The 25,530-nt window shown below is 41.4% G+C and overlaps 1 protein-coding gene across 16 annotated transcripts in view; it reads right to left on the bottom strand.

Annotated features, from left to right (window-relative positions):
• Nucleotides 1–25,530, bottom strand: part of TSPAN4 (tetraspanin 4) — a 468,762-nt gene that overhangs the window by 232,142 nt on the left and 211,090 nt on the right. The window contains exon 5 of one of the 16 annotated variants that reach the window (XM_075754876.1): nucleotides 11,516–11,636. The exons of 12 other annotated variants lie outside the window; for them this stretch is intronic. Coding sequence is in view for 2 of the 4 variants with exons in the window: in XM_075754879.1 (XP_075610994.1) it covers nucleotides 17,708–17,798 (91 nt within the window). In the remaining 2 variants the exon portion in view is untranslated. Of the gene's footprint in view, nucleotides 1–11,515; nucleotides 11,637–15,437; nucleotides 15,459–17,707; nucleotides 17,810–25,530 lie in introns of those variants that run through there. 3 more of the 16 variants (XM_075754879.1, XM_075754867.1, XM_075754864.1) reach the window with 3 other exon arrangements.

Here is a 25,530-nt window from a genome sequence, read left to right as displayed (position 1 = left end):
AGAGACCTGAACTTGATGGCTGTTTGTCTCATCTCAGTGCTTCCAGGACAGAGTTAAAAAGCTATTATAAGCAAGCTCCTAACTTTATGAGACTAAAGGAATCCTCTTGGTCATCCCCAGCCAGCTGTGAACAAATCCCTGCACTAGCAGCAAAGCTAGGATTTTTCTGTGGGATCAGGTTACAGAAGTTCCTAATCTTAAATCCTCCACCAAACCTACTGCAATGATGTCTGCAGCTCTGCTTGAACCAGCAAGAAGTGTGAGTCAATCCTTGCGGTAACGGGGCAGAAGTGATACAGTTCCACACATACCCTTACGCACTCTCAAAGAGGCATTTGAATGCTGTCCAAAAAGTAATTACGTGGCATGACAAGCTCTGACAATTAGCTAACTAGACTGCTTGAAGGCTAGGATTTTAAATAAGGATCTTCCAAGGGGGAAACTCTGGAACAGGCAGTGCTACTGTCATAACAGACTGAGCTGTCATGAAACCGCAGCACCAATGAGACAGCCCCTGGGCTTCACAACTGCGACTGCAAAGGAAAGAAAAGATCCTGGGGGAGAAGGACCTATTTAACTGCACTTGTGCCTCACATCCATCTTCAGGACATCCCCCCTTCCAAGAGGGCTGGAACAGAGGACGACTTGGGTCTTCTCCAGACTACAGTTGGCTTCCATGAAGCAGCAAGGGAAGCCAGGACCACCACCTGCTCTCACTGGGGCTGGAAGAAGCACACTCTGTTACACCACATCGAGCAGAGGCCACAGGCAGGCCTGCAAATACAGCCAGTCCCTGTACAGTATGACAGCAGCCCAGCACCCTTGACACCAGCTAGACCCAAAAATGCACTGCCTCCAAAATTCCCCATGTATCCACTCCAAGCAACCCTGAAGGTTGCTGCTCCTCTGCCTCATCACTCAAGGGGAGTTTTGGCAAAGGGCTTTTGCTGCTGCACACCATTTGTGCAGATTTCTCTGATGGCTGCTTGTGGAAATCAGTGTTTCACTCGCACAGCCCTCACCTCTTTTGGGTAAGAAAACAACACTCCCACTTTCTCAGTTTTCTCCCTTTGTATGCAAAGGGGAGGGATGAAGAGGCAAGGATTTCAGCATAGTAAACCAGCAGAGTGACTTGACAGCAAGTAAATCAGCACTTTGTAGTGTTCATGGCAACAGCTTTTGGCATTGCAGGAGAAGAAACAAATTTCATTACACAACAAATAAACTACAATCTTCTATATACAAGGCAGACTTTCAATGCAGCCAATTACTGAATATGTAGTGGTGACTAGAAGTCTTACATTACCATTTACAGATCATCTATGAGATGACTGGGTTTTATCAGTATATCATTTTTTATGAAAAAGGATCAGGGAATGTATTAAATAGGGAAGATGGGTTTCAGTGGAAGCTGTGTGCCTGTTTCCCTTCTATACATGTGAAAATCTTCTATCTCTTCACAAGCCTGTTGCAAACATATTTCAGTCACAAAAAAAAAATGTTTCAAGTATTTGCTTCACAATTTACTATTCTTCTCTAATATGATTACTTATATTAGTTGGCAGTTTCTTTTCCCTGACTGGATTGCTCCTGGGCCTTTAGAAGGTTTCAGGATGGTTCTGTTCTGTACACACTTATGATGAATATATATATATTAATAAGCATGTGTCAATGTATACTCTTTCACAGAAAATCAGAATCTTAAGAACTTCACTTATACCCCTGAGAAATTGGTAATTTCATGGGGTTTATGTTTATTTTAAAACTTTTTATTGTCAGGGTTGAGCTGCAACCTGGCAGCTCATCTTTCTTCTTTAGAATCAAGGATCAAATCTCTATCTAGATAGGTGCATTGAAGCACTGTTCACCTAAACTAGATTTCCTTTTAACACCATATGCTAATTGACCATCGGGTTTTGATACGAATCCCTCAGAGGCTCATGCTCCTCAGTCATGAGTCAGATGGATAAGCAAGATTCTCAGCTGCTGCAAAACAACTTAAATACAAGGAAATCAAAAGCACTGAATGGGTTTACACGAATTGAGAACCCAGCCAACCATCCTAAAATTGCAGAGGCTTCCACTCAGGAAAGCACCACTGCTCAAGTATTTCTCCCCTATGTATATGCTGCCTTTTTCATTCCTGTTGCTGCTGTGGAAAATATCTGCAGCAGCATTTCTGAACTGCACCCTGGGATTAGCTTACATTTTCCCCTTTTTTTGAGTAGGGGTTCTGTTTTCCTGATTCAGTTGAGCTATGCGTGCCAAGGCTCACTTGTGTAGTTTATGCTGCTATGACACAGGTGAGATGCCCTTCCCTCAAGCTGTCACCAGCCTCGCTGGAGAATCAGCTGCCAGCTAGGCCTCAGCATCTTCAGAGGAACCTCACGTGTCACAGTGTTAGACTCCCTCTTGCTCCTCCATCTGGGAGTATGGCTGGCTCCTTTCTCTCTCAAGGCGAGCAGCCAGTAAGGGCCAGAAGTCACTTCACACTGTTATTTGCTACCTGCCAATCCATGTACCCAAGCCAGCTTCATTTGAGAATCCAGCTTTTAGATTTATTTTTCCTTCCAGGCAAAGGGGTAGCAGGACACAGCTGCTGAATACATGTTTTGTTATAGCCTCCCATTGCTGCTGAATGCCATAGTTTATTCTGTATCAGGCTGTTCATCATAGCCCCGTTTTATGTTTTTCAAAGTGTTTTTGGAAGATGAATGAAGTCTGAATGAAGACTGCCCCAGACAGAGGCACAGTGCAATACTGCATGGAAATTTCCCTAAAGCAGATGAGAGGAGACAAGGAGGCAGAACGGCTCTCTGGGGTAGGGACCCATGCAGCCATGCCAATGAGAAAGTTATTGGGATTTATCAACTCAGCTAGTGTTTATTCCAAAATTCAAATGTTCTTTTCCTTCTCCCTGTGTGTGCTGATCCAGTGCCCACTGAAGTCAGTGGGAGGTCTACCTATGAGTCTGAAGAGCACAGAGGCAAACCTTTGAGAAACTTTCTCATTTAGAGAATAATTTAAAAGCCATCTCCCTGTAATGTGGAATAGCTAAATATCAGACATCTGCAGCCACTTTCCTGACAGCTTGCCCATCTATACTGAGCCTGTAGAGTTCAAAAAACTTGATGTGCCTCCTGATATGCTGAACAAGAGCATTAGATCTAACCTTTTGCTAGGAGGGGGAAGGAAAGATGGGAGTCAGTCTACTTTGCAGATAAAACAACAAGAAGGACTAAAACTTTGTCCCTATAAATTAGGTAGGCTTTCAGACTGAAGCCCGAAACAAAGTTTCCATTCCACCTCTGACAGAGACCTCCAGTGCTGGGTAGGTCATTCAATCCCCATGCTTCAATTTTGCTCTCCAGCCCTTTTTTTCATAGCATTTCTCACCAGCTTGTTGAGGTTTCTAAGTATCAGTGCAACACTACTGGTGATAGATGTGCTCTATGATAGTAGTAATAACAGCATAATGATAAGGAGGTGGTTCCCAATGCAAGCCTGAAATCTGGCTATGAGCACAAGGAACATGAACACGAGCTCATCTATACATAACATATGCTAAGATGCTTTTTTAACAGTATCAGTGGGTACCAGGAAAGAGCTTTTCTAAGCAAGAGGTCAACTTTACTGTTAATTACCATCATAACAACTACTGTTCACTAAAGTGTTTTTTGCTCTTGCTAGAAGAGCAATTACATGTGGCTAGTCATTCCAATGTTACTTACTCTGTGCTCAATCGTTACACTGGCTCGATGAAAACTCACTTCCACCAGAACAAGTATTACAACCTATGTATTAACTTGATTCCTCTGAGACAGGTCTGCAAATGGAAATGGAGGTCTGCCACATTTCTATTAATCCTGGCATTATCCTGAAGTAGTTCACTAACAGCACTGTGAACAAGCAAGGGAAAACAACACAGAAATGGGGAAATACAGTATGGACAGGTGGTGATAGTGAAAAGGAGTGAGACACACTGTCATCACATAGGGAGTGTTTTAGCTTTGCTTAAAGAAATCACATCTTACATACCAAAAGGAGCTGCTAGCCACACAGTTGGAGCCAAGAATTTCATTGGATTTGGTCATGCAGTACTGAACAGTTTTGCATTGCCTAAACATACAGCTTTTCCATAGTGGTAACCACTGCATTCCCATCATGCTGATGCAAAACTACAGCACTGGACCTACTTGTCCAAGGTGTGAATAAACTGCTCCTCTCTTCTGTGCTCCTTTCACAGCAGAGTGCCCATTCCAAGCCCTGCTCTCCCTTACCCCTCCCAACAGCCCCTCTCTCAACTCATTCAAGCATATTTGCAAGAAGGTAACAAGTTGGTTTTCAGCCACAATGACAAGTCCCCACAAAGGAAGAGTTCACTTTTTATGGCTGACAGATGTCTATGCTGAAAAGGTACAAGCAAACACCTTTGAAACAATCCACCCAAATGCTGATAATCAAGTTTAGGGGTTCTGCAAGTTATTTCAGATGAAGTCAATGAAGCACAATGCAATGTAGGTAGGTACTGCAGTACAAACTAACATTCACTAACAAGCTAGTTTTCACAAGGCCAAAGGAAAGCTCTGCCACAGGGATACAACAAAATATAAGGACGTGTCAGGTAGATTTTGTTAGCAGATGTTATAGCAAGTAAAGTATATACGAAATATATATCAATAAATGTACCCTTCAGCTCCTCTTTTTTTTTTACCCTGTCTTTGCTACTGACACTTACATTATAAATCAGTATCATTTTGGCTCCCAGAAATATCTTGTTCCATCCACTTTATCAAGACATACTTAATAAATTATATTTGGCAGCATAAATCATATCTTACCACAAATGAGATTTAGAGGAAGTAATCTCCAAAGGTATTTGCTCAGCATATGTAATAAAGCCACCCCCTATATTAAAATTCACCTCTGTAACATTTTAGCATATATGATAGTAAACAAAGGAACGACAAACAGGTCCACTTAATGCATCTTTACACAGCTTTAAAAATATCTTTCCCTAATTTTCATTAACATTTTTCCAAAGAGCTAAAATAGCTGAAAGCCTTAATAGCTTCACAGTGCTGGAGCCGTATATTTTATTGCAACGGTGAGAAATGCACTTCAGCTAGTTTCACAAGCACACTCCACATTTTACCAGTATACTCTGGCTTTCAAAGAAAACTAACAAAGGCTAATTTCTAACTGCAGAATGAAGTAGAGCATATAGAGTTCAGAGATCTAAGTCCTCCTGCCACTTCTGCTACATGCTTTACTAAAGGCTTTATGCAAAATACAGTGAAATTTTCCTATGTGTATACGGTTTTAAGGCCTAAGCCAGCTCTGCTTCCATCTCTTCAGACCTCAATCTGTAGAACTCAAACAGAAAGGGCCAAACCAGTCCCAAGGTTCAATCCTGTCCTCATTTACTAGATGCCCTGAGACTTTTAAAAAAAGTCCGGTGACATTTCCTTCAAGATGGGTGCTTCCAGAGCCTGAATCAAAGCTGATGGATAAGAATCACTTGATCCAAAAGCCCCAGAACAGAAAAGTATTATTATTAAATGCTCTTATGCTTTAATGCCTTTGCACATTTACTCAATGATCTGGGCTTTAACAACAGTTCTCTCCAGATATATTGCTGGTGAGAGACCTGTTCTGTACTGCACGTGTTACATACCCCAGTGCAAATAACAAAAGTCCTTATCAACAGAAATGCAACTGGATTTTTGGTCACAAAGAGTCACTATCTGGTCTTTTTTTTACCATGCCTACAGGTGCAATTTTCTTGGTACTCAAGGCAGAGCATTGGGCTAAAATGGTCACTGCTGAGAACCTTGTGCAAATGATAGTAGGGTAGAGGAGGTGTAATTAATACCTAAATAAGATAATTCATATCAAGCAATCAGGTTTCACTTTAGATTGCTAATTTACACATAAAAAACAATGGAAAAAAGAGAATACACTGTTTCTTCACTTCCTTTCTCCTGGCCTTTTACACACCTCACACTCAAATACTCACTCCTGATAGAAGCCAGAGCTTTCTGGTTCACTACTTCTGCTAACTTGGAAATTACCCAGAAATACATATTATATTGATGACATTCTGTACGTCAACTAAAAAAAAAACAAAACAAATCAAACAAAAAAACCCCAAACAACCCCACACAACCTCCCCCCACAACAAACCTAAGTTTTGCCTTCACCATAGGCCTACATCAACACAGAAGCCACCAGCACTGCAGGACATCAATCTCACACAGAAATTGCACAGGGGCTCTAATCTGTAGGAAGATAAATGAGCAGAAAAGCCAAGTTTCCAAATGCCCTCTACTGGCACCTGTCAGTATTACTAAAACTTTCACCCTGTTCCTAACTACCCTTTCAGAAAACTAATTCTGAAGGTTTATCAATTGAAGATATCCTGGGTTTACATTTACCCTAATACATTTACCCTCTTCCAGCTCTGCTCTAATGCCAAAGTTTTCTTGGTTTTAACCAAGCGCAACAGAAACTCAAATGCTGCAGTTCTCCTTGTAAACATCATGGGTAGATTGTCTTTTAGTTGGAAAGTATGTCTGAAAAATTTTTCAAATCTGCTAACTTCTATGGATCTTCACCACCATTACTTGGACCAATTGCTTTTCAGGAAGCTGCTGTGAAGTTTTTCTTACCTTCCCACCCAGTACTAGGGCTGTAGGAACCCAGCTATCCTCCTGCCATGGGATCCAGGCGCAGACTGCTGGGCCACGATGTGCTTGGCTCACAATACACAGCACAGCCGTCACAGTGACGGCTGTCACAGTGAGCGCCGTAGCTACGGCACAGTCACAATCAAGACAGCCACATGCACCAGACCCCCAGCACTGGGTGCAGTACAGGGTTACAGCTGGAACAGCACAAACAAAGCGCTATGCACTTTTTTTTTAATGCTTTTCCCCATTTTGCCCAAAATAACGTGGATTGATCTAGTAGATTTCCAAGCACGATGGAATGACTGTCTTATTTCCAACATCCCCCTTAACTATCCACTAGGAATTTGAAAAAGTCATTAGGAACTGATAGAGAAGAAAGCTGGGTTACAGCACCTTGATATTCTGGCTGTGAATTACTATTCCTTTACTATTACCTTTCAGTTACATGAGGACATTGCGTCTGATGATATTTTGAAGTTATGTTTTGATTCCATGTTAACAACTAAGCCATTGTATCAGAAGAGACCAGTAATTAATAATAATCAGGAATACATATCCTGGAGAGATCACTGACTTCTTGAGATGATTGTGTATTTGCATGACAGAGCTCTCTCACAGGAACAGCTGTTGAAGACACAGGCCTGACAAAGCAACCTATTTTCCATGAAGAACTCAAAGAGATGAAAGCATTTCAAGCATGTTTGTTAACAAGTGCTGATGGGAAAAGAGAAGGAACACTCCTGCCTCTCACACCGTGCACAAAAAGGGACCATGTAATAAAACACCACTAGCTAAAAATGTCAAAACCTGCTTCATGAAGAAATGGTCATTGCACTCATGAACTGAAGAGGTCGGGACATTGCACCAGTCCGGTTTAGGACAAAGAATAAGCAACTACACCCTGTGGTTCAGAGTCCTCTTGTTGGCAGTGTGCTCCTCTGGGCTCCCTTCACTGAAACATCACGGGACTTCAGGACAATGCCTTGCTAGGGATACGCTTTTACTTCCAGGCAGGAATAAATTTTAATCAGTCTTTGCCTATTAGCTTCACCTTACTTCCGTTGCTCTTTGCAGGCAAAGAGACAGAGCTGCAGTGGTCTCCCTTCCAGTACTGAACTTCAATACTGACATTTCTGCCATCTACTCTTACTCAGGAAAAGAGGAACCTCTCTTGGTGTTGCACCTCTGAATTCAAGTTTAAGAGGACAGCATTTATTATGTTTAAGAAATCTTTGATGAACCTATAAAAAAGCCTTATCAACCAGAAGACCAAAGCTGTTAAATCATATGTGATTAACCCAAATATATATTCAGTAGAACAGATCGTTCTTACTACTATGATTGCACGACTAAACAAGGCTTTTAATAACTCTGCCTATGTAGGTGGGAAATGGAATAAAGAAGTAGGTCAGGGCTATTCATTATGGACATAGCCTTTAATGGAACAGGGCTGTTAGCATGCCGTCTTTTTTTACAGCTGTCTCTAGGCTGGCAAGTTTAATTTCCATAATTTGTCACCACTGCAGCTCTGCTAAACTTGGTTGGGGTTTTAGTGCACACAGAAGTCAGCTTAAGCTAACCCAGAAGAGAGGGTTCTAACAGTAAAAGTGAGTCCCATGTTTAGCAACATGGATGCAGCATAAAAACCCTCCTTCCATAATGTATCATGACATGAGTGACTCTCCTGATGACAGATCACCTCGGCCTGCCACTGCTTCAGGACCAGGAACCAACGGTATCTTTGCAGACTGTTATTTCTGTTCTTGCAGTTGATCCATAGTAGGTAGGGAATGCTGTTTTAAAAAAAAAAGCTCAGGCCATCCATGAAAAGCTGTTTCAGCCTAGTGTTTGCTGTTACTTGTGTGGAATAGATACAGTGACTACTGGGTTACCTTTTTGATTTTGCACTAGTTTCACATCTGTGTGGATGACAAGATTTTAATTTTGTCATCCTTTGCCATATTTACAGTTAAGTGCGTTTTGGATGGGATAGGATAATAATTGTTTCATCTAGAAACCTGCAGGGTACCTTGCTTCTCCAGGGGAAATCAACTTGACCTTCATATTCTGGTCAAATGGGACCCATAATCATTAGCATGACACTAGAAAGACATTTGGGTTTTGACGTGGAAAATGTCAGGGTGCCAGGGATGGCAGGAGAGAAGAGCTGGCACTTCAACGTAAGAACAGCAGCATGCCTTCATTTTGACACAAAATACATTGCAGTTCGGTAAATACACCGGGGTAAAGCAAAATAGTAACATCTTCTAAGAAAACCTGCAAAACAGTGTTTTCTACTCACAAAGTTGCTGCATTTTCAAGTCTTCCTCTCAGCATGGTGATACCTGGAGCTTTCCAAGCTTTACATCTCTACAAGCAACACAGGGAGAGCCCCTAGAAAAAAGACTGAACCGAGAACTGGAGCACTGAAAAGTCATTTCAAAAGAAGAGTTCAAACCAAACCCTTCAGAAAATATTTGCTTAAAGCCTTCTCATCCAAAAGCTTGTTCTAAAACAGCACCATGGTATTCTCTTGCTGATGCTCTTCATGGAATTTCAAATCAAATAGCCTCAATTTGCAAGAAAGAATATCTTACTCCCCAAATCCTGTAAATTCACTGTGGGAGTCCCAAAACTCCAGCTGGGTTCCTTCCTTCTTGCTAACATTTCAAGGGACTTGCACAGAAATAGCAGATTAGAATTTAGGAAAGAAACACAGAAATGAACCACAAGTTATACCAAAAAATAGCTTGCTCCTCTAGTTCCATTTGTTCCGCAGTAATAACAAAAGGGAGAGAAAAAACTCCAGTAAAACCCGACACTGAGATTCAAAGCTGTATCTTCAGGACATTTTTACATATTCTGAAAAACAGGCCCTGGTAAGTTGTCTCACATTGGGCTCCAAATGTTGAGAAGCATTAGTTAGGTATTTCCCGATACTGAGCTTTGCAGAATGATTAGTAGTGCCTGGAAAATAAAGACTCTAAAATAATTTATAAGAGTATAACAACTGTTCTGAATATTACAAGTATTTACTAAGCCTTGGGTTAAAAATGAAGATGTAAAGAAAATACTGAAAAAAGGAACATGGGAGAATACTACTAATTTCTTGAAAACAAAGTTCAAAACCCCAAAATACAGTTAAGACAATAAACATATAATAGCATTCTATGATATTCTGTATAATTTACAACAGTAAATTATTTTCCAGCCAACTGGCTGGAAAATGGCTTTGTGGAGAATGACCTGGGGTTCTGATGGCCAACAAATTAAAAATAAATCAGCAGTTGCCCTCAAGGGTGAAGATGAGCTGTGTACTGGGCTGCATTGAAATAAAGGAAGCCAGAAGACCAATGGAAGTGATTAGCTTGCTCCACTCAGCACTTGCAAGATGTTGTTTGCAGTAATGGGGCCAGTTTAGGGCTCCCCACTGCAATACAGACATTGGCACACTGGAGCAAGACTAATAGAGGGGCACCAGGATGATTAAGAAGCTGAAGCATGTGATAAATGAAAGACTGAGAACTGGGCTCGAGCAGTCTTAACAGAGGGTTAAGGGATGGTCTTGCTGGCTTCAACTACATAAAGGGAAGGTATACAAAGAAAGAAGCCAGAGTCTCTCCAGAGCTGCATAGTAATAGGAGAGGCAATGGCCACAGCTTGTAATAAGGGAAATTCTCACTAGCTATTGGGGGGAGGAGAATGGAGGAATCACTGTGAGGTTGATTAACATTGGAATAGGAGCTCTGAGACATGGGAAATCTCCATCTTTGGAGATGAAGACAAAACTTAAGATTTAAAAAGGCACCGAGTGACCAACCCAATATGACTTCAAAGCCGGCCCTGCTTGGCCCAAGGGATCAGACAAGATGACCTCTAGATGTCACTTCCAACATGAATTATCCTCTGATTCCATGATCTCCAGGAAAGTTAGGGCTGTGTAACACAGTGATAGAACTCAAACAGGCTGTATATTGAGAGCAAAGCAGCAAGTGAAACACTACAAGAATCACAGTGTTTTGGAAGAAGAGTGTGAAAAGACAATGGGCTGCCTGAGAGACAAAAGATGGACCTACTTGAGTCTCGGATTGCATTCCAAACATTAAATGAGGAATATATTTTTACTGAGAGTAAGTCACCTGAAAGACAACAAGAGATACTTTGGAAGACCTAAGCAGTCAGGGAAAAGTATACAGAGACTTTTTACAAAAAAATCATGGAAATGTGGTTACAAATTATAAGTGGCTTGTCACAGAAGGCACATAGAGAGTTTAAGTATGGCCACGCAGGCACAGGCTATTTACACAGTTATGTTAAAAAAGATATATGGTGGAAAAGCTGAACACCCAGAATGTAGGATGAGGGGCCAGGCCCAAAGGACTATCAATCACATTACAAATGGAAGTACTTTAGTTGACCTGAGATGTATATAAAGTACAAACTGACAAAGTTAAAAGTATTGTGCACTGATAGCTCTGCAAAAGTATGACCTATGAATAGCAAAGAAGCAATACCACCATAGATCAGAGACAGTTGTAGAGGAGAAGAGTATACAAATATCACAGGATTTTTCAGTCATTTCTACTCCTGAAGCATCTGTAAAAGACCAGGCACAGTGGCCACAAGAAATGGAAGAGATAGACCATTTAATCACAAACTCTCCTCTTCCACTTGATGAGAATAAAGTGATTCAAAACACAAGAAAAGGCCATCAGATGCAACTGACTGGGGGCCTAAAATCACAATGACAGTTGCTTACAAAGCACTGAAATCTTCTGGGGAAATATCACAGTAGCACAATACAAATTGGTATATTATCTGACCTCAAGTCCTTGAAAAAACACCATGGACAGGTGCAGCTCTAAAATACTTCAGAAGGCATTTAAAGTCCCTGATGCTCATCTTTCAGGTAGCAACTGTGTCCTCCCTTCTCTCACTCCTGGCCTGTGGTGAAGAAAATAAAAACCCATTTGTATCCAGATCCTATGTATGCTCTTCACTGGTATAGCCCAACAAGCTTTAAAATGGAGATTATTATCATTATTGCCATCTGACAAATAAAGGCACTGATGCACAAATAAGGAAAGATTACTCAGCAGAGCAGTGAGAAAGATAGGAATGGAGTCAGTCCCCTGTATCTCAGCAGCATTTCTTATTCATTAGGTCAACATACATTTTATTGTTCATTGCTTTGTCATTAGTCTAGATCCACAAAAAAAACCACAGACTGAAGACAGTTCAACAACAGCTTACTTTTCGACTTGCTAAAGTTGCAATTATATTTCATCCAATGCATACTGATGATAACTCCCATATAACTAGGCTCTTCCCTCTACTGCTGCACTGATATTGAAAAGCTCCACAGTAGATAACCAGTCCTTATTTTTAGTATTTTTGCTGTAACACAGGAACTGCTTCCACCACAGGACACTCAACTCTTATTAATCCACAGACAGAACTTGAATAATCCTCTTGATTTGGCTTAGACTCCCATCAGTGGAAGGAAAAGGAGGGGAAATTATATAGCTAAGTTTCTGGTGACTAGCAGGAATCACTAGCAGGAAATGCTTTGATGGCAGCAGAGAATAACAGAAAATATCCTAAGCAATCACTATCACTGTAACAAGCAAGAGGCAGTTTTACATATCTGTGAGCTTATCTTTTAATTGCCTTGAAAGCTAAGGCTTGCAGTCAGAAAAGTGATTGCAATATAGATCTTCTTGTTCACAGTATATGCATCCACTGCATCCTCACTGATTAAACAATGTAAATCAAGGGAAATGTATGACTTCTGGAAATAGATGCTGAGCTACATGTTAATTAACAGAGTCCAGAGAATTCAAGCCCAAAGAGGTAAAAGAAAAGGAATGTGGTGCTGTTTCTCACTTCTGGCATCAAGTAAGGAAGCAAATTTGCCAGGCAAGGGCAAAATACTGTACAACTGCTGCCTGTGACAAGAGTTTTTTGGTGTTACTACTTGGTGCACAGCTACTTCCATTTAAGAAGACAAACAGAGTTATAGGATTTCCACAAAAGCATGTTCCAAAGTATAATGCAACCAACTACATTTTAGAGCTACTATTGATCTAAAAATCCATGTAACATAAGCAATGTGTCTTGCTCCAGTCTCATCCTTGCAGCAGACATTTCTGATGGTGCATGGCATGAAGGGAGGGTTTGCAGCCATTCTCCCCCACCAGTGCTCACAGTGGGGACAAGTTTTTCTGGAAAGGCACTTCACCCAGTTTACATGTTCCCATTCCTTAGCAAGGACAAATCAAGTGTTTTCAAATTCATCAGAAATAGTTTGCTTTCTCTTAAGTAACTTGCTATCTGCTCTTCTGTGCAGCACTTTGAATCTACCGGTTTTGAAATGCACCAGACTGATAGCCCAGACCTTGATTTTTCACAATGCTAACATTGTACTGGGACAGTTTTCCCACCCCAGCAGCACTAAGAGGCACCAGCTAACAGGAAATTATTGATCCTACCACCTAACTCAGCTCTGCAGTGCCATTTACTCAAAGTCCTACTATCCTCTGTGCCTACAACCCTTACAGTACAGGCAACCATGGTTAGAAGCTCCTACTCAATGATCTGTCTGTTAAATTGCCTCCAACTTGGTTTATAAAAATCCCTGTCGGTAGAGTAAGCTATATCCAGTTTGATATAGGCCCTGGCACACGTGCTAACTGTGCCACCCACAAAGCTTGATTATATTGGAGTATTTCATGAGGTGAACACCTGATTCACTACAACCAGCTAGAGGCCACTAAATTCATTTTGCATTCCCGAAGACACATCAAATCCAACAACTGATTTGCAGTGGCTTCAAAGCAGCTGAAGTAAAAGATAGTATCTCACGATAAGCTGCCTAAGCCCATGCATTTTCATCTCTAACCACACAGCCTTTACTTTGTACTGCACAAATAGATTAAGGTCATTGTCAAAACAATAAGACAACTTCACCCTGGATGAGCTAAACAGTGACAGCAAGTAAGCAGTAGCTGCATGGGAGAGCAGACAGCAACACGCTACTAAAGGAGAGAGCAAACTATTTTTCACAAAGGTGAAAAAGTCTGATTTCTTTATGCTAAGAATCCCAATGGTCTGGGATGTTTTAGGGAGACACTAACCAAATGGACAGCATTAAAACTACATCAGTGACTGCTGCAGTGGAACAGAATAGCACACTGCAGAGGTCAGCCAGCTCAGCTCTCACCGGTCACCATTATCATTTAATATTAAAACATACCAAATAGAGCCAATGCCTTATAAAACGAATCTGGCTGGTTTTCTGTATTTGTTTTTGTGCCAAAATAGAAAATTATTGGCCAGAGCAGATTATAACAAGGAGAATTGAGACTGCCTAGAACCCTTGCTCTGTGCTTGGGTTACTGCCTTCTATACAACATTTTTCAGTGAAAATCCTGGCCCTTGTGCATCTGAGGATTCTGCTGTGACAGACACATGGAAATCACAACTCAGCAACAAATGGATACAGAAAAACAATAGCAACAAACAAAACCCCACTATTAGGCTAACACAGCATGAAGAAGTAGAGAAGCAAGGTCTGCTTTGACACAGCCACACTCATTTAGCAATTTAATCTCCTCTGGTATGTGCATATAAATAAAGTGTTTGTGAACACGATGCCTTCCTGAAGTTCAGCAACAGCAAGACTTTAGAGTGCACAGAGATTTCCACTAGTTTTGGGCGTTAGAAAGACGCAGCCAGCAGCTGTGATGCTATAAACCTCTTTCCTTGTTGAACTCTGCTGCTGTCTATCATGCCCCATGTAGCCGTTCATAACTGCTTCACATTCCTCTGCATCCAGTTTTATCCCTTTGTTTGCTGCTTTATACCTGCAGCAGAGGGTGAGGGAAGAGTGACTTCTTCATAACATCTAACCAGCTAACTCATATCTTAACTCATATCTTTCTCACTGGAGAAAACATTGCTTTCAGAGGGTCACTTAAAATGGCCAATAAACAACAAGGTTTGGTTTTTTCTGCACTTACTGCTTAGTAAACCCCAAACACATTAGTATCATGATAAATTCTTCTTATGGCCCTTGCAAAAAATAATGAATCCAGTTATTTCACAGCTAGATACTCTGGCCAGAGAGTACAAATGCTTTAGGTGGATATACCCACACGTGTGTACCTCACCTGTTATATTCACTACAGAAGATAGACAAGAAAGAAAGAAATTCAACAAGTAAGAGACATGAGGTCTGCTCTGTCATAAGAAAATTTAAAAAAAAATGGTGGTATGCAATGCTTGCAAGTATGTGTGAGAATCCCTGCACATTAAAGTGGGTTAAGAGATCATTTGTTAACTATTACTGAGTGAAGTCTTGGTTCTGAGATGTAATGAAGTCTTAATGCCTTTGCAGGGCACAGTAATACACTTTCTTGCATACTAAGCAATGTGGCAGGAATCTGCACTGAAGGTTATTTAGACAAGATCCTGTGAATACAAGTGTTATTCGTGACATGGATCTCAATCGGTTATGCCCTCTGGGATTAAGTGTCACACTCAGATACAGTCAAAGCCATTAGCAACAGCTAGGAAGGTGGGAAAAATGAGAAGAATCAAAACAGGAAAGATATATCCTGTTTTTCAACAGAGAAAGCAGCCAAATTTCACAAAGGAACATCACTCTGAAGCAATGATGTATATATATTTCTTTTGAGGAAGGGTTATGGGTTGAGAGGGATGGGACTGGACTGGCAGGACTACCTGAAGTGTCCAGAAAACTCAGCAAGCCACAGAGAATGAGAGCCCAAACAAGTCTCCCGGTCTGCAGAGCTGGTGACGGGATTGCTGGAGAAAAGGGAACAAAACCGCTGCTGCTCGGAAGCCTGCTGGAGAGAGACAAGAGGCAGCAGCTTAGTTTGGAGGTAAAGAGCACGGAGGGGGATGACAAAAGTTGTGAACAGGCCTGTAAGGGACAGAGGGAGATTCTGATGGAAGATTTCAGTCCTCTCTGCAGAAAGAAACAAAAAAATACTTGTACCAAAGAACCACACCCACAAGCCTGATACCAAATTAGCTGAGCACATGGCTCTGTTAATTCTGCCCAAGTATTTTCTGTTTGATGACAGACTGAACTGCTGCTCACTGAACCAGGGTTATCTCCCCCATGCATTACCAGCCTGGCAATCAGAAGGGAACCTGGCAAACAGGACTAAGAACAAGGACAAAGTAATCTCCCTGAGGCCTGCTGCCAAGTGACAGAGCTGCCTGCCTGCCAATAGCAGCACTTTCACCAGGGACTTGGTACAAGAGCTCCTCTTCCCTGCAGGTAAGCATGTGTCACCTCGGGGCCATCCCATCTGCTAACTTCTCCACATGATGGACACGAAGGGGATGCAGGAGGGGAACAGCAGGAGTTAAGAAAATAGCCTTTTGGCTTGTCTCTGCCATCAGTGCTCAGTGATGCACTCCCAAGTGCTGCAATTTCAAGACACAAGGTTCTGGGCTGTCTGATAACACTCTCTCCCTACCCTGCTGCTGTAAGCATCCATCCCATCTTGTAAATAAGACTTAGCGCTAAGTTCCCAAGGAAACTGGAGCTCCTTGGTACTGCTGACTAAGATTTTCCCCTTCATGCAAAGAGGGCAGACCAAGTTAGGTGGGACTGGGTAAGAGACCTGACAAAGCACAGCCAATTACCAGGAATGCTCCCAAGACCCCTGAAGACAGCACAATGGCTTGACCATTATGCTCCAGGCTCACTATTAACCATGTCACAAGATTTCATCGCTGTCCACCATCACCACTCCCCACCCCCCCACACCACCCCAAAAAAAAAGTGTTTTATTCAAATACAGCTGTGTGATCTCCTACTGGTGTTTTCCTTTGGTGCTGCACTGGGAGTCCCAGGAAAACATCTGGAGAGAGTGAAGTGGGGTGAAAAAGCCAGACAGCTGCAAGGACATCATAAACCATGGGTGAAAGTTCACACAGGAGCTAATTGATATCTGCTCTGTGGCCTTTGGGATTTTCCATGCCGATGTTAGAACAACTCACTAGAGCTTGCCAGAGCTCTCACACCCATCCCACCACAGGCTAAGGCCCAAACTGTTCCTCAGTACTTCGGAAACTTGCTGCTTCCCAGACACTTGACACCTGAGTACCAAATAAATTTCTTTCCAGGCTGGGTTATATATTCAAGGATATCGTGCTAAAGAGTGGGAAGTTTCCTTCTAACACTCATAACATTTTTAGTTCCTTTCTCACTCCTTTTCCCACAGCCTCCAGCTTCTTCGGCTTGTGGAGAAAAGGGAATTATGCACATGTTCCCCCAAATCAGGTAGTCTAGGGCTGCACCCCACCTCAAAGTTGGTATCTTGAATACTTATTTAATCCTCTCCACAGTAGTTGTGTTAGAGAGACCTCATCAACACCGGGTTTGCATGCAGAAACAACTTGCTTTCTATATCCTCCCCTCTGCCAAACCCCACTGCCAACTCTTTAAAAGGCGGTATTCTTCATAGCCACCCACAACACAGCGTAAGTTGAGAATTTTGCAAAAGATTGTTTTTAGCTTGGAAATGATACTGAGTTTAAATTGCAGTTCTAAGTGGTTGCAGAACGTTTTAGCAGCTGCTTTCTGCCCCACCCTCATTCCCTGCTTGTCCCATCCCATTTCCCCTCATCTCAGTCCACTGGGGTGTTTTGGACTCTTTGCTCAATATTCAGCTCAGATGCAGGAATCAAATCCAGTTTTAATCAAGCATTCAAATCACTGCAGGTAGGCTCATTCGACAGCTTCCATAACGAAGCACTCTTGTGACAAAAGCCACCGACGCATGAAACTCACATATGCTGTTCAAAAGCTGAAGTACTAATGCAACACAGTCACCAGGGACTCTCCACAGAAGACTACTAACTATACTGTGCAGATAAACTTAGTATTAATAACTCTAATGCACCACAAGAGACACTAAATTGGGGAGGGAGAGGGAGGTGGTACAGAAAATTTCCCAGAAGCCCAAGGTCGGTACCTCTTTTCCATATGCATGAGTGAGTCTCACTGAACTGAGTCTTGGAACCATAGGCTTCTTCTCGAGCTATGCGAGTAGCTCTTCTTGGCATTGCTGTCCTGCATCAAAGTACTGTCTCTTCCAGTTATTCTCTGAAACTTTGAATAAGGGAGGTTGTCTCTTGCGGTTAGCCATGGGGTACAAAAGCTAAAGGTGACCAAGAGGTAGCAACCATGCAGAACAACTTGGATGAATAAGCAATCTCATGCTGAGCCCTGACAGCACAGTAACACCAGAGCAAAGTTCGCTTTTCCGGAGGTCTAAATCTTTCTGCTAAGCATGAAGAAACAAAGTTGTTCTCATGCAACAAAAATCTGAAAACAGGTGCCACGTGGAAACACTGTCACACAAAAACATATTTTCAGTTTCAGGCAAAAGTCTAACTTATCTGTGCTCATGCAACACTACATTTCTAGAACTACAGCAAGGTCATAACATTATTCTATTTAGTCCAAATTTGACTTTGGGGATGCCTCCCCCATTTGGGGAGAAGTGGTGTACAACTGGATTCCTAAGGAGTTAATTTTCCAAAGTACTGAGCACTGACACAACTCACTCTCTTTGACGTCCACAAGAATTTTACCGCGAACTTCAGTGCAAAAAGAGCTTGGACGACAACGGGTGCACTTAAAAATTGTACCTAGAGATATTTGTTACCGAAATACGAAGACTGGCATAAATGCAGTCTGAACAGAAATGCGTAGGTGCAAGCCTACCCAGAAGAAACAGGGTTAACAAAAGGTTAAAAGAAGGGCGTGTACTGCAAACAAAGACCACACCAAGGTTGTGGCAGTGTCACATCCACCACTCCTATCCTCATCAGTTTACAAGGAAAACAGGCAATGGGTGGCAACCTGGCCTAATATTTATGGAAGATGGAGTAAGTAGGGCTCTGCAGCAAAGTACCACCCTGCAACTGCTGCTGAATCCTAAAGGGCACAAAAGATCTATCCAAAAACATGCTTGTTACATCAGGAAGAATCCCAGAAACTTGACATCTGGCATTCTTTATCCTCTACATCACACACAAGTGATCTTTGCCAGACCACTTGGACGTACACCTCCTGGGGCTTGTAGGCATGTTGGTGCAAGTATGCAGATGAATGAAATCTATGACAAAATGAGTGTAATCAGGTAAAATCAACTTAAAGATTTTCTTGAAAAAATACTACTTTTCTCTTCCGTAAGATCTTCCACTGAATTTTGTTGTGCTGATTTCCCTACACATACACAATTTCTGTGATACTTAGCCCTTAACTGCAGCAGATGAGCCCATTTAAGTTTCCTTCATAAATTAAAACTCTTCCGCTCATCCACCCTGTATTCACAGCACCTAAACATTCTCACAGTTGCTCAGGTGACAGACTTTCTGTAGGTTACCCTAAGTGGGAAACTTCTCCATCAAAAGCTATTGCAACACTTCATGCGAATTCCTGGTTTTTACAGCTCAAGTAGTAAGGACTGAACATTTAGTCCAAGGACGTTAACAGGATAGACTATTGCATACCAACGGACAAACTATTTATACTAATGCGCACCGTTATTACTACCATGGTTGAACTTTAATGAAAGAAGATTTTCTCCACTTAGGGGAAAAGGGAAATGCTTCCAAATCTAATGATACTTTTAGGCATCTTAAAGTAAATTTCACTTTTTATAGGTAGATTCTGATGCCAATCTGTCTCTCTTCATTTATGATAAAATACAAATTACAGTTGGACAGTTAATGAGCCACTTGTATATGCCACAGAAAGGAGAGATGCTGCAGTGCCAAACATTTTAATGTCTGAGTCTGTTGAAGAAAATAGCTTTATAATTCATACACATTAAAAAAACCCAACCCAAACAAACCAAAAAAACCCTACACTAAAAGTAAGACCAGACATTGCAATTCCTATCTGCAATAGGCTGTCTGAAAGATGTAAAGGCATCTCCCAGCCCAGCATCTGCTAACAAACATTCAGGATAGGAATTGTATCCAGCTTGTTTTGGAATGATACATTTCCTCCTCCCACTTTCTTTTCTTAACAAGATTAGTTTCCCTGGGATGAAGGGAAAAGAGAAGCATGTGGCAGTGATGCATGCAGTCCTGGTTCTGTGATAAGCAGAGACTGCAAACCCACCAGGCTGAATCCTGCCAAACATCTGCTCATGTGAACTGGATTATGGGACTTTCTGGTGGTTGAGTTGTTTATTTAAATTATGCCAGGGAACTGAATTTACATCTCCAAACCCTACTTTGCTTCCTGCATTTCAAATTGTTTATGCTACTTTATTTGGATATAAGATTCCATTTAGAAGGAAAAGAAAGCTCCCTAAACTCTGTCAGTATTCACGTGCAATCTAATACAGGCAAAATCTGAAACCCAATGAGAATCTCAAGCAGAATTTGTAACACATACAACATATGAGAAGAAGAACTTCTGTAAAGGTCAGATTCTACCAGTGGATGGATAAAACCTGTCCTACCTTTTGGATGACCTTACCATTAAGAATGCTGTTACTTGCCTTAATGAGACACCCCTAACATATAATAGCTCAGTGAAAAGACATTAAAACATTGATCCTTTTTGAGTTCAATCTTTTCATTAATGGAACTTGAGGGAAGAATGGTACATACAAGCACAAACAAATGCTACTCAACACAAGACCAATATGTTTGAAGCTTTAAGCAGCCTTCATAAAGAATGCTCCACTTTCAGCAAATGGTGATTCATCACTTCTTGCTCCTCTGCCGAAAGAAGGCACTGTCTCACTTATGTCCTTTATGGAAAACAACATTTTGAGATTGGACTCCTGGGCCCAAAGTCCTAGCTACAGGCCACTTCAGGAAACATAACAACAAAGACTATTATCACTTAAGTAAGCATCAAATCACCTCAAACTACATAAAAGCACAAAGAAATGAGGAAGTCAAAGTTTATTCTATGGGGAATCCTGTGCTTCAAACACAGTCAGAACTTGGCCATGAAAATGAAAATACAACTTTTCTAAAATATTGAACAAATTAAAATTCAAATCTTTATTTCATAAATCCAAGTTATTGTGCTGATAGCCTTTTCACTTTAGGGCATGAAAAAAATCAATAAACCAAACAATTTCCATAGATATTAACCAGACTTCCCAATTTCAAATAGCACCAGAAAAGGTTATACAAAGGACAAGGAAAAGAACATTGCACTGGCATCACTGTAGAATTTAGAAAAAGTTTGGCTATGAACAGCAATTAAACTGGGTTATAGGATTTAAATCTGGTGCCCTGAGACTAAGTTGTTTCCTAATTCAGCTATGGCCTTACACAGAGAGTGTGGCAGAATCGCAAGGTGATAGTGTTTACATATTTTCTGTGAAGGCAAATCTAATTATCCCATGCTTTACTAATATGATCATACTGCAGGTCCTGAGCTCCTAATTGGCTTACTGAATACATGCCTGAGCTTTTTGTGTCATGAAACACTTGTGAGATCTCAGCATTTCGTGGTCACTTTTGTCCTACTATCTGGCTTAAATTGTTCCCTGCTTGGCATCACTATTCTGCCACCAAGTATGTTTAGCTCACGTTCAACTTCTCAGATGTTTCATGTGCTGCTGTTTTCTGTGCATAAATGTGTTGACGTAAGGAAAAGGCACCTCGGCTGTCCTTTCCATAACACAGATGTTCTTACGTGTGTGGCTGTATGTGGAGAAGGAATGACAGAGTCTCCCAGGTCCTAAGCTTGCATCCATCTTAGCATTAGGATCTATCCTGGTTTTTAGCATTGTATACTTCTAACCAAAGGGACTGTATGTGTATGTGCATGCCTCCATTCATGCTTGCACGTTCCATCCTCATTTCCATGCCTGCTGGTGATAATATCTATTGCTAGCAACTTGTCATTGTTAGTTCTATCATTGTCTGCTTTGCAACATTTTCTTTTCCTGTAGATTAGCTCTCTACTAACGTTTCCACCCTCTTGTGCCATACAGCATCCTTTTTTAGCCATTTATCATTTTAGCACTAGCACATGTGCTCCTGGGGTTTGTTTACTACAGCTCCAGGCTCCCTTCTCTCTAACCCAGCTACTTCCTATCCAGCTACACATATGCAAACTCATGATTCCCACCAGTCTCCAGACCAGTCTTGTCAATGTGGGGCAAAAGTTCAGACAGACATAAAATCTCATGAAATCTTGCAGCTCAACGGTTAGTAAGCATCAGCAGCTACAGGTAGTAAAGCCAGAAACTTGGTGGGGTAGACTGGTACAATTTTACAGTACAATCTGCAAAGCAGCATGCACTGCTTTTAAAGCCGCCTGCCAAGGAAGGATGCAAATGTCCAGCCTGTGCTGATGGCATGACTAAGTCGGCAGCATTTCAACTGGAACAAATCCCTATTTGCTTCTCATTCCTATCTTTCCTGCAAGCGTATTCCACCCTGCCTACCAGATGGCCCCTTCATGCTGAACTTGTGCTCCCATCTCCTGCTGAGACAAGGTGTCCTACGTTCGCTCCCTATCACAAGCCACAGAGAGGACACTCTTGATTTTTTACACTCAGCAAAGTAGAGTTGAAAAGGCCACCTTTCCAGCTTGTTTGTCAGCATAGCCTCTTCCCCTCCCACAGAGTACACAGCTCTTTACACTACCTCCCACAGCAATAAAAAAGAAAGGCTTTAGCATTTCTCAGCAATCACATTAACTTTGATGAATTGTCTGGCAGTGGCACCTGCTGCTAAGGATACAGATGTACAGGATGAACTAAAAGGCATTTCTCCATAAAGCAGATGATATTGCTGCAGATATGTCACTGTACAAATAGGTATTTTTCCACTTATCTAACCAATGATTTTTGCTTTGGTATAGGCATCCATAAAATAGCTTTGTGGGACAAACAACTCCAGATAAACTTTGCAGAAATTCTAGTAATGAAACAGAGAATATAAGGAATAATTTCCTTATGTTTCACTGAGAGAAGCTGTTCTGCATTTTGAATGGAAACTTGCTGTATTTAAAACATCATTAACTACAGCTCCAGGAAAAAAGAAAACAAACTACCTTACATGTATTTCACAATAATAACTTGAGTATTATTACAAATGAGTTGTGCTCTGTGGCTACCAACTCTCTCCAATGGAAACACGTACAGATTCCTATTATTAGTTCAGTATCAGGAAGGCAAATTCTTCTGCAGGGAAATTCCATTTCAGCAAAGCATATCAAAAGTTCAGAAGGAATTAGTGTGCACCAAGTACAAAAAAATCTCCCATTCCGGTTGGGACTTCAGAAATAACTGCAGTAGAATAGCCACTAGAATATTCATTATAAGGTATATGCAACACCCAATATATATCACAAACCCTGAGGGCATATTTGTCACTTCCACAAGGACTATCAAGGGAGTTAAAAATGCTGCATAAAAATGCTTTGGTGTTTTATTATTTTTTTATTTTATTTTATTAACCTTCAGGGTGATTTTTTATTTTTTTCAAGGTGGGCATATGACAGTAACATAAAAGGCCAGTTATTCAATTCCTCATCTGACTGCTTTGACTGTTCAGAATACACAAAGCAATTGCAAAGCTGCTATCAAAACAAGTTGGGGATTTTCGAGCATCAGGCACATTCTGTCCCAGACAGCATCATTCTGGTATAGATGGTCCAAAATGGATATAGGGGTTCCTAAGGGCAGGGATAGTCAAGGAGAGCCAGGTCAGCCACAGGAGGGTGTGCTGTTCAGGTGTGTTGAGTCAAGTAGTCTGTGATGAGATCCCATTACAGGTACTAATTCAGAAAGCATTAATTTAAATTAGCTTGCAGGCTGCTCTAAGTTCTGCAAAGGATAAAAATTCCTCTTGTGCAACATCAGGTCTGGCTATAGTTACACCACTTGATCACAACCAAGGGCCTTCCTTTCCAAGACCTCTGCAGGATGTGCACTAGGCTTGGACTTCTATACGGCTCATGAGAACATTTGCACTTGTGCTAAACAGGATTTACAATTTATTTCTCAAAGATAAGAGAAACCAACCACTAAATGAGGGACTTCTAAGCTATGCAGTACTAGCCAATGTCCACATTAGCTGGGGCAGTGCTTTGGCCTGGTGTGGTAATTTTTTGTCATGTCTACAAAGTACAGCCCCTTTTGAAAGTGTTGCTGCTTTTTAATTTAGAAGATGTATAAAATTACTTGGAAATCATCTGCAGTGAACTCTGCTGAAGAAATGTTAAAGTGATGTTTTCTTTTGTCAATTTTAATTTGAGGAATCTTTTTTCAGGGTCTGTAAATTATGAGATAATTTTGCTTTGTCTTAAAATGTTTGACATTAGAAAAACAGAGCAGAGGATCTTGACACAATACCTAGAAAGACAAAGTTTTGAGGAGGATTTTGCAAGTGTACAATTTTTCAACTTGAAATAATGCTTTCCTACCATTATTGTAGGCCAAGTACAACTGCCCTACAATGCAGCTAACCCTCAAAGCATTCTTGCCTCCTATAGCTTTGTCCCAGACTCATAAAGGTATTTTTAGTTTCCTAATAAATGAGCTAGGTACCACAATACCTTTCCAAATCTAACCACCAGTCTTTTTGCTCACTTATCAAGGCATTGTGCTTTAGAACTAGAAGACACTCTTCCATATCAGTGTACACCTTACTGGGTACAAAATGGCTTGCTTTTTTTTTTGTCTAAGGACTTCTCACGTGGACATTATTCTGCCTGATTTCCATTTGGTTATCAATTTGCACACCATCTGCCAGGAATATTCCCTCTAACAATGTGCTCCAGCAGGTTGACCCATCAGACCCTATTCTGTAACAAGCTGAACATGACCAGAGGTGCTTAGCTCTCATTATTGCCTTTCCTGGCCTTGTGTTCTTTTACCAGACAGCCTCTGCCATTGTAATCAATCCTCTTCTGTCAACACTTTGAATTGTTTGCCCCACAGGTAAAATTCATAGCTTACTCTTGTCAGCACAGTGGTTTTAGTGTTGGCAGAGGAAAGCTTATAGGCAGAAAAGCACCAAGAGTCTGCTGATTGCATGCCACCTCCTGGCATATCAGTCCCACATAGTCATGTCCTCACAACACATAATCCTAACAGAATGGTAGCATGTCACCTACAGAAATTATTTTAGGATCATTCATAATATCATCCTGCTAAAGACAGGGCAATTTTGTGAGAGAAAAAATTGACACATAGCATTTATTGCAGTTTTTATCTGACCTTGCCCACATACCTCTTGGCTATTTGCAATTCTTCCTATAAGCTGTGCCAAACTTCATACTCAGAAATGTCTCTCCTGATGGGGCTTCCTAAGTTATCCTTAATAGCAAAGACTTGATACTTCGCGGCACAGTTCTGGCTGGAAATAATCTAGGAAGCACATGCCCTAAAATTTCCAGTGAAGACATGAGAATGCCCGATGCCTAGGCCTGAATTTTTGCTGCCTCTTCCCACTCCACCCCAGCTGTTCCACTGCACTTCTCATATTGAAGTGGGAGTGCTGACAGAATACTTCTCAGATGGTAACGAAAGTCGTCCCAGTCAGGGCTCTTCTCAGACCCTGACAGGCAAAAATCTATTTTAAATGTGCTGATTGTCAGGCATGTGGATGCCTCCACAGGCTGTGCACTGCAGAGTGAAAAAGAGAAAACCCTCCTTCAAGAATTTTTGGACCCAGCTCTCCCTTCCAACTCTGACAGACACCACTTGCCAGCATCAAGAGTGTAAGAACAGGGCACAAACGTACCGATAGCCTCCATGGTATACAATCCCAGCCTCCAGCAACATGTGCCTTGGGAACT

This window comes from Balearica regulorum, chromosome 5 (assembly GCF_011004875.1).
Source record: "Balearica regulorum gibbericeps isolate bBalReg1 chromosome 5, bBalReg1.pri, whole genome shotgun sequence".
Classification (NCBI taxonomy): Eukaryota; Metazoa; Chordata; class Aves; order Gruiformes; family Gruidae; genus Balearica; species Balearica regulorum.
Note: the sequence above shows the minus strand (reverse complement) of the source record. Positions and strands in the feature narration are given on the sequence as shown.